Source organism: Lactuca serriola, chromosome 5 (genome assembly GCF_051521515.1).
Source record: "Lactuca serriola cultivar US96UC23 chromosome 5, Lser_US96UC23_V15, whole genome shotgun sequence".
NCBI classification, from domain to species: domain Eukaryota; kingdom Viridiplantae; phylum Streptophyta; class Magnoliopsida; order Asterales; family Asteraceae; genus Lactuca; species Lactuca serriola.
Genome location: NC_136412.1, coordinates 361152050 through 361164701, shown reverse-complemented (window position 1 = coordinate 361164701; position 12652 = coordinate 361152050). Strand labels below are relative to the sequence as shown.

At 36.7% G+C, this 12652-nt stretch overlaps 3 protein-coding genes across 4 annotated transcripts; all 3 read right to left on the bottom strand.

The window, feature by feature from the left end:
* Positions 1-233: 233 nt before the first annotated feature.
* Positions 234-4834, bottom strand: DEG2 (DEGP protease 2). Its single transcript, XM_079004090.1, has 20 exons — positions 4559-4834; positions 4011-4187; positions 3800-3850; positions 3489-3562; positions 3325-3388; positions 3146-3190; positions 2954-3061; positions 2796-2873; positions 2640-2706; positions 2486-2544; positions 2309-2408; positions 2071-2207; positions 1859-1962; positions 1664-1751; positions 1491-1576; positions 1398-1422; positions 1216-1287; positions 1070-1120; positions 931-991; positions 234-851 (listed from the first exon to the last, which is right to left on the bottom strand). Exons 1-20 carry the CDS (start codon positions 4754-4756, stop codon positions 577-579), a joined length of 1920 nt encoding a protein of 639 aa, XP_078860216.1. The 5' UTR covers positions 4757-4834; the 3' UTR covers positions 234-576.
* A 628-nt stretch (positions 4835-5462) lies between these two features.
* Positions 5463-7393, bottom strand: LOC145055702 (C2H2 and C2HC zinc fingers superfamily protein). Of its 2 annotated transcripts, none has more exons than XM_079004088.1 (6): positions 7251-7393; positions 6958-6991; positions 6801-6843; positions 6332-6373; positions 6000-6243; positions 5463-5914 (listed from the first exon to the last, which is right to left on the bottom strand). In XM_079004088.1, exons 2-6 carry the CDS (start codon positions 6963-6965, stop codon positions 5610-5612), a joined length of 642 nt encoding a protein of 213 aa, XP_078860214.1. In that variant the 5' UTR covers positions 6966-6991; positions 7251-7393; the 3' UTR covers positions 5463-5609. The 2 variants fall into 2 exon arrangements, with proteins under 2 accessions (XP_078860214.1, XP_078860215.1); XM_079004089.1 differs by having other exon boundaries at positions 7261-7357.
* A 722-nt stretch (positions 7394-8115) lies between these two features.
* LOC145051175 (uncharacterized) lies at positions 8116-10088 on the bottom strand. The gene is made up of 4 exons (XM_078999296.1): positions 9452-10088; positions 8896-9193; positions 8416-8528; positions 8116-8285 (listed from the first exon to the last, which is right to left on the bottom strand). The coding sequence occupies exons 1-4, from the start codon at positions 10086-10088 to the stop codon at positions 8116-8118; spliced, it is 1218 nt and encodes a 405-aa protein (XP_078855422.1).
* Between the last annotated feature and the right edge of the window lie 2564 nt (positions 10089-12652).

Below are 12652 nucleotides of genomic sequence, written 5' to 3'. Positions count from 1 at the left end.
GTTGGCTTTTCTGTATATTGTCCTAAATTACATATTAAATACCAACTTCTGAGAAGAAAAAAAAAAGTCAAGGTAGACAAAACATGGCAACTCAGCGACCAATAACCCTATAGCAGGATCAAAATGGTAAAAATTCTGAATAACATCTGAATCAACTTATCATATTTTTTTTTCAAATATTTTTTGTGGGAACAGAAAAAGCTTACAATCCCTGGTGAATTAGACTTAAAATGTAACCTATAATTTTGATTTTATTTTCCATAATAAATAATGTTGAAAATGAACTTATTAAACTTTGGGTGTTTCCCTATAAATGATGAAATAATGAGATAATGACACAACTACAACTACAGCTACAAGTACAACAAATGGTTTTGCTTGCTTACCATCATGTATTGAATTGTCCATTCGCTGCTTGCTGCAACTTCCTTGTATCTCTCTCCTCTTTGCAGGCAGTAAAAATAAGTTCCCGTATTTCAAACTTTGACTTAACCCAGTTGCTGCTGGTGCCTAACTGCCTAAGCCTAAAAAAAATGGCTGACTGAGTGTGTTTACAACTACAAGTTGTTAATTAAGCTAAGCCCACTGAAGCCCATCAGAACCAAACTCTGAATTTGTGATGGGTGGTGTGTCACCAACACCAAGATCATTGTCATCCATCACTTGGTTTTCTCCGATGCCAATGCCAATGCCAATGGGGTCCACGTATGGCTCCAGAAGATCGCTAGATCTCTCGGATGGAATACCATAATCTTTAAGAATGCATGATGATGCAGCTGATGAAGCCTCTCGCTCTAATACAGCAAGATAATTGTCTTCGAATTCGAATATCAAGTACTTCTCCCTGCATGCTGCCAACCAACATTTTCCATAAATTATATTCAAAAAAAATTTCTTTCTTTACAGAGAATCAGAATCAACTCTACTCACAGTCAATAAGATGAGCAAGATGATGAATGTTCTTTATTCGGGTTCCATTGAACTTCAGAACCTGTCCAATCATTTTACACAACAAAACAAACTTAATATTTCTGATACTAATTTATAAAATACATGCATACATACATACCTGTTCATTGCTCATATCCTCGTACCCAATGTTAACCTCATTTGCTAATACCTAAGTAAGTTGAATACATTAACATTACATGGTCAAAACATTCAAATACCATTTGAAGAAAGGTTTTATATTCATAAATCATATTTAATACCTACCTGTGACAAGATCACTATCTGTTCTCCTTTGAACCTTGCCATGGAATACCGTGCCTTTGTCAATAGTTTCAGCTAAAAAGAAACACAAACCACAAATCATCAACTTCTAAACTCTAAACCAACCAACCAACCAGCTTGTGTGTTTAATAAAAAAAGTAATCAAATTTCTTTTTTCTTTTTACCCCTATGCTGTCTTCGCATTCCTCACTGTCAGGATAAAAGATAAAAGCATTAGCAAATAAAAACTAATGAAAGGAAGGGAATGATAGTCTTACTCTATCAAAGGTTCTGACAAAGGAGTAAAAACTAAGCCAGCTACTATCAAGTATGATGGCTGACCACCTTCAATATGATATGGTACCTATACACATACATACACACTCAATAACTCAATATTTACAAGTAAAAAATATTTTCATATTAGAAGGTGAATTTGTTCAAATCCTACCAAATGAACTCGTGGATTCATAGCGGTTTTGACTTTCATGAAATCCCCTGCTCTGATGATACCAACCTCTGCCGTATCACCAGTGAACCTGCATTGCATGTGAGGTTGGTAGGGATATAATGATAATTACAATTTTTTTTAAAAAAGAAAAAATCACTGGTAAATATGACAACAATAAATGGTTAAAGGCTTTACTTTTGACTAATGAGGTAGCGGAATGCAATGCGTTCGGTTGATCGGAATGGAACTGTCCCTTCTGATCCAACATCTACACCATCAAAGCTTACAATCACATCCCCCTACAAAAATAACAAAAACTGTAAATAAATATATTCACATATACATAATGAAGTATGTTGAGTTGAGCATCTCTTTATTCATTTGTAAACCAGAAAATAAAATAATACCTCCTTCAAAACATTGCTGGCACCGGAAGTGGGTTCCACACGGCGGACAAGAACACCCTCATTAGATGGCACTTTCAAGCACGCACGTAAAGCTGGATTCTCTAATTTTTGCAATAATATTCCAAGGGAAGGGAAACCTGAAACAATGTATATTCATCAAATCAGTCCGATTAGTTAATGTAACTAACAACAGCGTATGAATATGTTTGATTGAATTCAATATACATTATTCTCTCACCAGTGTACTTCCCGTTTCTCTCATAGTCATCCAGAAAGTGAGACACAACCGTTGTTGGAATTACATACCCAATGTTCTCAACATCATCAGACCTGTACACCTAAAAATACCATTCCATTCATTTCAGAAGAAGAAGAAGATCATAAATATTACAGTGTTAGTTAGTTAGTTAGTTACCTGAAATGCCACACCGATGCATTCCCCCTGATCATTAAAAGCAGGACCACCGCTATTACCTACAAAATGGCTGGTATAAGCAGTGGTTACAGCAGGAAGAAACATGACATGACATGACATTAGTAAAATATGAGCTGACACATGATGTGCATACCAGGGTTAATTGCTGCATCAATTTGAATGCCCAACAGTTCAGCTGATCCATGAGCATAGGATGTAACCTGTCAGTTACAAACCAACACTATTAGTCTATTACTTTACTTTTATACACAGTTAGAACCCAGACTAGAATTTGAGAAAGTGAACAAACCTCGATTCGAGATACAACACCTTTGGTCACTGAAATGGTGTCTCCTCCAAGCGGATACCCTACAACAGTAACTGCATCCTGTTGAGGAAAATGCAAAATGCATAAATCAATTTTTTTTTGCTATTTATAGCAGGTGGGAAGTGGACAGGGATATTAACCTGAAGACGAGGCAAATGGCCAAACTGAAGTGGTTCGGCTCCTTTCCAGAATTTCTCATTTTCCACTGAAAGCAAAGCTATGTCACATTCCATACCTTTAGCTAAAACCTGTCAAGTACAAATATTTGTTAATAATAAAAACAATGTTGATTTGATGCCAAAGAATTACGAGAATTCAATTTTAAAGTATACCTTAGCCACATACTTGGTATCATCACCCCTTCTCTTGACTTTGACCTGCAATATTATTATATTATTAGATTAACATTGGCCTCTTCAGTGAAATCAACAAACAGAATGCAACAAAGCTCCACTGATGATTGACATGATACAGTCATACAGAAATAAACAGTGTAAGTGTAAAAACTTACTTGTGTGTTGTGTTCCACACAGTGAGCATTTGTCAAAAGCTTTCCATCACCGATCATGAAAGCACTGCATCAACAATGACAAACAATCATTTTACTGTGGACATAGGAAATAATAATACAAGTTTTATTTTTCTCTCTAGGAAGGTATAGGGATCAATACATGCCTTCCTGTACTTGTAAACTGCCTTTGCTTTTGCCAAGGAAGAGAGTAATCAGGTGCAGTATGAGTGCAATAAACCTGAAGGAAATAAAGAAACAAACAGTTTTAACTGACCATGGTGAGCAATGAGAGCTACAAGGGTGTTGGCATAAAGCCACACTATAAGATCTAAGATATCCTTAGTATCTTTCTCAGGTTAAAAAAAAAATCTATTTAATTAGATGCAGAAGCATAATATAAGAATTTATAGACAAAATGATAGGGTGTTAATATTTGTGAAGACTGAAGAGTTTGGTTTAAAATAGTTAGACTTACCTTCACAACAGCATTAAGAAAGGCAGCATCTTGAATTTTAGCAGTCTCAGCCTGGAAAGAAAAGTAAATTAGGGATCGTTTTACAGATAAGGGGTCAAACAGTTGACCCTTGGATGATGACGATGTCCCCTTGACTACTAAATGTGGTTCCCTACATTATCAGTAGAAGGAAAAGTATCGAATTATGAAATGGAATAAAATTTCTCAATACCTGTTGATCCGTCAAGTTACCCATAAAACCTTTAGCACTTTTTCTCTGTGTACCAAATGACTTGAAAGCTGTTGATTGAGGTTTCTCTGTTTTTTTAATACCACTGCGATTGTCAGCATCTGAATATTTTCTTTCATCTCTTGATCTTCTTGAAATTTTTTGAGAATTAGCTTCTTTCTGGATTAAAATACACCAAACAAATAAATAAGCATGCTCTACAAGCAAGTCACTATAAGAAGCATATATAACTAAGGGCAATGTGTTCTTGAATTGGCTATATCACACAAGGTTCTTTTGAGGAAGAAAAACAAAATCCGATCGCTCAAAAAATCCCAAGCAGCTATGAATCTTGTTCAAATGATGAAAAAGGTTTAATCAGCAAAAAGAAAATTCTATAAACTAAAAACCAACGAATAATAGACCGCCTGTGACCTGACCACCATGACAACTGAACTAACTGGAACAACAATAAGTTACATTAAAAAAACTCAAACTGAATTTACACATACGTTACTAATGAGCTCACGATGTTCAATTACTTAATATACCTCAGGTGACGATTTGTGAGTATGTTCCTTGGGAGTTCTCTTCCTCGGATTTTGACTCTGACTAACAGCTTTCGGAATGACTAAACGAGTAGCCGGTATTTGCGACGCGGAGAACAACCGTTGGGAAGAGACTGTATAGCGAGTAGTGCTGGTGGAGGCTAACGCATTAAACCAGCAAGACGCAACCGCTATCACCATTTTTCACGTCGGCCCTAGGTTCAGGTCAGAGTCCGGAAAGAGAAACAGCGTCACTGTTGTAAAACTGGGAGATTCAATAACTTGAATTGCCTTATCCTCTCTTCTCAGTTCTCACCAAGTTTAAATCAATTACTCAAATAGTCCCTTCACTTTTACTTTTTACAAATTTAATACACATGCTTTTGTGCTACACGTATTTTGCACCAAATTATGACATTTATCTTGAATTTTGGCATTTTTAATAACCAAATAGCAACATACTTTATTATTTGGACGGATGAATAGGAAGGAAACATGCATATTGTGGATCTAATAGGTTTCAGTTGCAGGCTTGAAAGATTAAGATTTCACTATGGGATATGCTATTTTAAAAGCCTCATCATTCAAAGTGACCAAAAATGAGAAAGTGTATATGTAAAGTTGTAAACCCAACACATCTTTATATCATTCAGGTTTTACCATCCGATAGGGGTTAACAGAACAGTTTGTTGCCCATTCGTCATTTGTCTTCCACCTTTATATAAAATTAAAAAACTAAAGAAAAAAAAAACCAATACAGCAATACATCGTTCTAGTTATATAGTAAGAAAAACACAAAAATACGTTTGTCAAATGCTTTCTTTGTACAAAAAAAGAAAGTGCTTGCGGTATATTAGGTCTAAAATTCATGCAATAACTGCTTGCTACCATCTTTTCACCTTCAAAATACTGAGAAATACGAAGTGTAAATTCAATGAGGCATTTCATACAAGGTGAATTCTAAAATATTGAAGAATATAGCTGGTATTAGAGAAGACAGGATTCATACAAAAAAAAAAAAAGACACAACAGTGTTTTGTAAATTGTAAAGAGATCAATGGTCAGCTTCCTGAGATTGCGCAGGGGCATTTGAAGTCTCAAAACCTCCAGATGGCGGTGCATTCAGGTTGGGTTGATACATGTTTGGGTTAAACATTGGGGGTGCACCTGAAGCAGGGGTTGGGGTTGGGGTTCCCGAGCTCCCTGGAGCATTCATTGTTATTGGCCTTGGCATACCATTGTTGACCTGACCGGGACCAGGCATGGACGGGTTGACCTGACCGGGCATTGACGGATTGACCTGACCGGGCATGGAAGATGTGCCCGGTGGTGAGAACATTGGAGGCATCCCAGGATATCCTGGCAGATCAAAAGAAAATAAAAAAGTTAGTCACAACATAACACTTGAAGAGGATGCATGATTAGGATTTGGGTAGAAGAGTACCAGGCATGGGTCTGGGCAAAGGGGCAAGTGGCCTCATTCCAGGGATTAATGATGGGTTCATTGGCATCTGCGGATTCCCAGGAATTGGCATCATTGGAATAGGAAGACGAGGCCTCAGTTGATTGTAAGCAGCACCAACTTGCTGATATGCAGCAGCTTGTCCAAGATGCTCCTTCACCTTTTGGTCGATCAAATATTGATTTTGTTGTGCTTCATATTGCTGATAGTAGATTCGAACATTTGCCTGTATATCATATACACCCATGTTCATGTTAGAGACAAATCTTATAAACTTGTAGTAGAATTTTTCAGATTACACAGAACAACAGTACCTTGTGTTTGTACCCTGCATTGTGCTGCTTCCTTACAGAAGGCTGAAGAAAAAGGAAAAAAAAAATGTCAATCACATCACTGTAAGAAAACTATTCATAGCAGTTAAATAGAAATGGATTCAAATGGATTTTGTTCGCCCATCAACACTTTGGGCATGATCCATCAACCTAGACAGTATATCAAACTTGAATGAAATGAAAAATGGATCCTCATCCTCTTCTCTTGGTAACTTTTCAACCACCATTCCAGACCAAAATAAAGCAAAATCCCACCCCCACTCATGGAGGCATAGTAATCCCTGATTCATAAGTAATACCACTACTCCATATAGCAAATACATACCATATGAAAACATAATTACAAATTACAATGGAATACATACCATATGAAAACATAATTACAAATTACAATGGAATCAATATCAACATTAAGATGAAATAGATGGAGAGGGGATGAAAGAGGAATTACAGAATCATGCGTCAAGTAAGTGTCACAATAGTCACAGTAATACCTGTATAATTCAACCAAATTGGGGAGTTCAAGTCATTACACTCATGATAGCCATAATATATCGAATTCAATACTAGGAAGAAACAAAAAACAGAAGAAAATTAGAAAATCTAACCGAGGCATCGTCACGTCCAATCGTTGTGTATGATCTGTTGACATTTAAGAGGAACAAATACACAATTAGCAAACATTCTCCAATACATAGGCCACATCAGTGTTTTGATTAGCATATTGAAAGCATCCTACATCATCGATTGCAGTAACGTAGCCTAAAATACATTTGCTGATACTAAATTGGGTTAAAAGAGTACAAATATTTTCCTTCGAGTTACGATTGAAAAACTGCATAGGATGAAATTAAGATTCTAACGAAACGAGTGAGAAACCGTACGATCCATAACTTAATACCTTAACTTACGCGAATGGTAGCTTAGCTGCAGATCAGAGAGGGTAGCGCAAAAACCCTAGCTTGAGCGGGAGAGAGACGAAGAAAGAGCGTGCATCATAGCGGGAGTTGATTATTTGGGGTTTAAGAGCCCCCTCGGCTTTGAAAACTTAACACTTCACACCCACATATTTTGTTTTTGTATGCGTAGAAGAGCTTTATTATGGAGATTTTGACTCCACTCAATTGAAAACTAACATTTTAACTGAAAAGTTAATCGATAGATTTTTTTTGTTTTAGAACCGACAAATATTATTAAGGTCCACCGTCTAGCAAGTTACTAGACGGGGTCATGAGAGCAATCAAGAAAGAGGATTACAACTTGTACTAAAACTATTACAAACATTTCAGTGGGCAAATACACCATTCAGCCCACTTATAGTGACAATTTGATCTTCTATGTTTAAGCCAAGTAAACACTAGAGACTTTGCACTATCCATTATCTTAGAGTGAGGAGTAAGTATGTTCTTAAACACCCAATCACAACTTGATTTCCATAATAGCCATACTACACCATAACATACACTAATTAGATTGTTTCTCCTTCTCGAACATCTTCCCCGTATTTTTAAGAAACTGATAAGATCTCAAATGGTTTGAAATTGTAGAGCATGAATGTCACACCATTAAAATACCCACTCCCATATCGTAACCGTCACAAGGCATTGGATCAGAATGTGCCCAATACCTTCATCCTCAAGTAGGCATTATGAGCATGTGACGTTTGCAACTGGCACTCCTCTTCTCTTTAACGCCATATTGGTTGGGATACGCCCTAGATTAGTTCTCCAAATAAAATGTGTAACCTTTATTGGAACGTCGTGAATCTATGAGATGATTACTTCATTATTCGTTGGTTCTATATTATTAATCTTTAATCTGAGAGTATCTGCATCATAGATACCATCATTCGATATGGGACATTTCCATACATAAGTTTCTGCAGATGGTTGGAAATCGCCTATGGTAGCTAGTAACCTGTGTGGAGACTGTGAACCTGTTCATCAGATGCAGGGGCGATCTCCAATCCCATGTTTGACCCGCCACTTGTATCCTTTGGTTAACCCTACATGTTTTCCGTCTTTCCAATAGATACAGTTTTGGGAATCTATTTTTAACGGGCTCACCTTCACACCACCCATCTATCCAAAAGATAGTGTCATTACCATTTTTCACATGTTTCTTTAAAATGTCTTGAAAGTTGATTCCAACCCTTTTTATATCATTCATTACCTCCGCCCTATTGTTCCAAACACATGGAATAGTTTTCTTAGATAAGCAATTAGCAGGTTTGTTGTGTAGGTTATGAATACCCATAATTACTCGACTCCATAAAGTTGAGTTGTTCGTTTTTAATACCCACCACCATTTGACTATCAACGATAGGTTAAAGGCCCTAAGAGAGCCTAAACCCAGACCTTGTTTATCCTTTGGTGCAACGACTTTTTCCCAAGCTACCCAAGGTATATTATGCTTGTTATCGCTCCCACCCCATAAGAATTGTCTTCAGAATTTTTCAAGAACATCTATAACTCCCACCGGTGCCATAAATAAAGAGAAAAAAATAAGATGGTAGGCTACCAAGAAGTGCCTCAGCTAGGGTTAACCTTCCTCCAAAGGATAGTGTTTTTGATTTCCATAGAGGTAATTTCGCATAGAATCGATCAATTATGGGCTTCCAATGCTTCTTTAACTTCATGTTTGAGCCCACAGGAACCCCAAGGTATGTGAAAGGCAAAGAAGTTGGTTGACGACCCAATGGCGCAACCCAACGAGTGACATCCGGTATATCAACTCCGATACCGAATATCCTAGATTTGTTGAAATTAACTTTCAAACCTAAAGCCACCTGAAAGCACCTCAACACCCTTGATAAGTTCCTAATGCTATCTTGACTCCACTCGCCTACAAATACAACGTCATCAATGTAAAACAGGTGTGAGATCATCATTTCCGAATGTAGTATTTTTATTCCATGGAAAATACCCTTCTGACAAGTCGTTTTCATCGTAATGTTAAGCCCTTCCATTGATATTATAAATAGGAATGGTGAGAGCAGGTCACCCTGCTTCACTCCCTTTTCCATTTCGAATTCTACCATTGGGGAGTCGTTGATGACTACCGATAGTCTAGATGTTTGAAGGCACCCTCTAATCTACATACGTCGTTTATCTCCATACCCCATTTGAATAAGAATTGATTTAAGGTATTCCCAGTTTATAGAGTCAGAAGATTTCTCGAGGTCCACCTTAAACAATAGGACTTGTTTCTTCACCTTCTTAGCCCATGCACACAATTCATTAACAATTAGAGATTTATCGAGAATGTTACGTCCTTTCACATATGTTGTTTGGACTTCACCAATATTCTTGTCAATCACCCCTTTAATCCTGTTGGCTAAACTCTTGGAGATTATGTTGTATAGACATCCAATTAAACTAATTGGTCTATAATCTCCCAGATGTAGTGGGTCTTTCATCTTTGGGACTAGAGTGATAAAAGACGAATTACACCCCCGCTCTAGCTTTCCGTACTTCTTAAAGTGTTTAACGAATTCCATAATACCCCCCTTTAATACATCCCAATATTTTTTAATAAAAATCGAAGGTGAATCCATCCGGACCGGGTGCCTTATCACCTCCACATGCCCATACAACAATCTTGATTTCTTCAGAAGTAAAAGGTTCATCATTTCTAGAGCTAGCAGTGGAATCAAGCCTATTAAAGTTACTGCTAATAAGTTTTGGTCTGGAAGGCCATCATTCCTAGAACTTCTTCTGATAGAAAGCAAACGCTTCATTTTTTAATTGCTGCCACATTTGTATTCTAGGAGTCGTTAATAATCAAGCCGTGAATGAAATTGTTGTTATTCTTGTTGTTGACATACGCATGGAAAAAATGACAAAATTTCATATATTAACTCATCTGTTCCAAAAAAATTACAAAATTTCATAATTAACCATTGTTTGTAAAATATTGTATTTTGAGGACTTCTATGAAAAAACATGACGCCGTTGGTCATATGGTTTCAAAAATTATACGAATGATCATTCTGTTGTTAACTTTAACTTTTAAATAGTTAGTTTTTTTTCTAAATGACCAAAATCCGATTGAACTAAATTGTAACATACACATTCTGAAATTGTGTATTGTTATTATTAAAAGTGAATAAAATTGAGTGTTGAGTTCTAACAGATAGTTTTTACTAGAAATGAAGTAAAACTATGTTTAGAATCACTCATAAAATATTGGAAGTCTTATGAGATTCCAATTAATAGCCAAATAATGAAAATTTAGCAAAAATATAAATTTTGAAATAAGTAAAATTTTATTATTGAAAGTTGTAGATAATCTCGTTAGAAACATTTAGGCGAAAACCTCGTCGAAATCCGAGTTATAACGAAGAAGTTATGACTAATCAAAGATCCGCGACAAAACCGGCACAGCGCCGAATGACGTAAAAAGTGAGTTTTTGATAAACTACTTTTTAGCCTTAGTAATCTAAATGAAAGTTGTAGTATTCGTTAAACCGAGAAGTTCGATAAAAAGAACGCCAAAATCTTACTTCGTATGAGGAAATTATGATTTTTCGAAGTTTCAGCTTAGCAGTAGATAGCTAAAAACTCGAATTTTAGATCGAGTGATTTTTAGCCGACACAACCTAAACGAGAATTGAAGGTCTCGTCATTTGTAGTACAACGGTAAAAAGTCTGACGAAAACGGATGTCGGATGATAAGTTATGAATTTTTAACGAATTATCCTGTCCCGATCTGATAAAAATAATAATATAAAAATTAAAGTCAAAATTAGCCGACGAAGTCTAAACGAAAGTTGTAGAGTGTAATTTTAGCTACGCGTGCATATAAAGAACGTCGAAAACGGAGCTCGTATGCGAAAGTTGTGGATTTTAGAAGTTTTTGGTTCAATTTCTGAGAATTTCGCATCGTTGGTGTTCGGCCACGTCACCCTCGTCCGGATCTCGCCCCGTGTCCACCTTGTGTCCGAAGCAGCTTAGTCATCCGAGCAGCTGGCAACATGCATCGCAACCCCCTCGCACCGAAGGCTTGGCCAATTCGAGACCGCCACCTGCCCTTCCCGTGTTGACCTGCGAAGCGAGCCACCTGGAGGCTCGCATGCGAGCCACGTGCTTCGTTCCTCATGCTGCCTCGTGTCCTTGCTGCTGACTCATCCTTCTTAGCCGACCTTTGGACCTCGCCTATAAATAGGGAGGCTGCGAGATCTTCCGACTAGAATCCCAAATTTTGCATTTTTGGCCCCTTTTTCAATATTTTCACTATTTTAAATTGCCCTGAAGCCCCGGTAACATTTTTAAAGCCCGGGATATGCCCCGAAGTGCCCGGAGAGCCCGAGAAATTATTCTTTTCGGTTTGAAGCTCTACCCTCTCAGGGCCTATTTTTCAATATATTTTTCGGTTTTCAACGACGAAAACTATTTATCGAGTTGAAGTGCTACTCAAATTACTATTTTAAACCCCCGATTATTTTAAGGTGAGTTCAATATATATGAACAATTGTATGTTATGTGTTATATGTGCTATGTGTTTTTCAGTGTTATTATTCTGAGTTATTTTCCCGCGTTATTTTTATTCGCTATTTTTAATAGCAAAGTTATACCTTTGACCATGTGATCAGTGAAAGGACTTAGATTCACGGTGGTACTTGTATGTAGCCTCTGGCCATGTAGAACATGTCTCGTAAGAGAATGACTTCTATTCTATGGCATTGGCAGAAGGTTAGATAGGAATGGTATGTAGCCTCTGACCATGTAGAACATGACTCCGTAAGAGAATGAACTCTATTCTATGGTATTGGCAAATGGTTAGACAGGGCTATAAGCCTGAAATCTACCAAAATGTTAATCAGAAATTATATGTCTTATGTGCCATTTGGGCCAAAGCTTTATTGATGCATATCAACTATTGAAATCATTATGTCTCATTGATCGTAAATCTTTGAATCAAATCTTGAGTTGATATTGAAAGCCTGACATATGATACGCATATGCTATTGTTGTTCTTGTTCCCTTTTGCTTCTGTCATATTGGTATATATAAGGCATAAGATTATATTGTATCTATTTATTGAATTCACTAAGCGTTATCACTTATCCCTCTCAATATTTAACAATTGTAGGTGATGAGTATCCAATATAGTTTTATACTGCTGAAAGATTTAGAATAGTTAATACTATTTCTATGTATTTTAATGTTCATGTATGTATATGAATAGTAGATTCCTGGGTAGATATGAAATGTAATAAAACTTAGTCGGTTTGTATCCAATCTTTTGTAATCACTTTATCAATATAAAATATTGTTTTATAAATATGCATGTAGCATGTTT

Coding starts and splice junctions, on each gene's coding strand:
- DEG2 (XM_079004090.1), bottom strand. CDS start 4,756: ATGGTGATAGCGGTTGCGTCTTGCTGGTTTAATGCGTTAGCCTCCACC. Junction 3,563..3,799: donor TTCTTAATGCTGTTGTGAAG/GTAAGTCTAACT, acceptor TATTTCCTTCAG/GTTTATTGCACTCATACTGC. Junction 1,423..1,490: donor TTGTCAGAACCTTTGATAGA/GTAAGACTATCA, acceptor TTATCCTGACAG/TGAGGAATGCGAAGACAGCA.
- LOC145055702 (XM_079004088.1), bottom strand. Junction 6,244..6,331: donor ATGCAGGGTACAAACACAAG/GTACTGTTGTTC, acceptor TATGATATACAG/GCAAATGTTCGAATCTACTA. Junction 5,915..5,999: donor TTTGCCCAGACCCATGCCTG/GTACTCTTCTAC, acceptor TTGATCTGCCAG/GATATCCTGGGATGCCTCCA.
- LOC145051175 (XM_078999296.1), bottom strand. CDS start 10,088: ATGAAGCGTTTGCTTTCTATCAGAAGAAGTTCTAGGAATGATGGCCTT. Junction 9,194..9,451: donor GGGGTATGGAGATAAACGAC/GTATGTAGATTA, acceptor TTGTATTTGTAG/GCGAGTGGAGTCAAGATAGC. Junction 8,286..8,415: donor GATAGATGGGTGGTGTGAAG/GTGAGCCCGTTA, acceptor TCTGATGAACAG/GTTCACAGTCTCCACACAGG.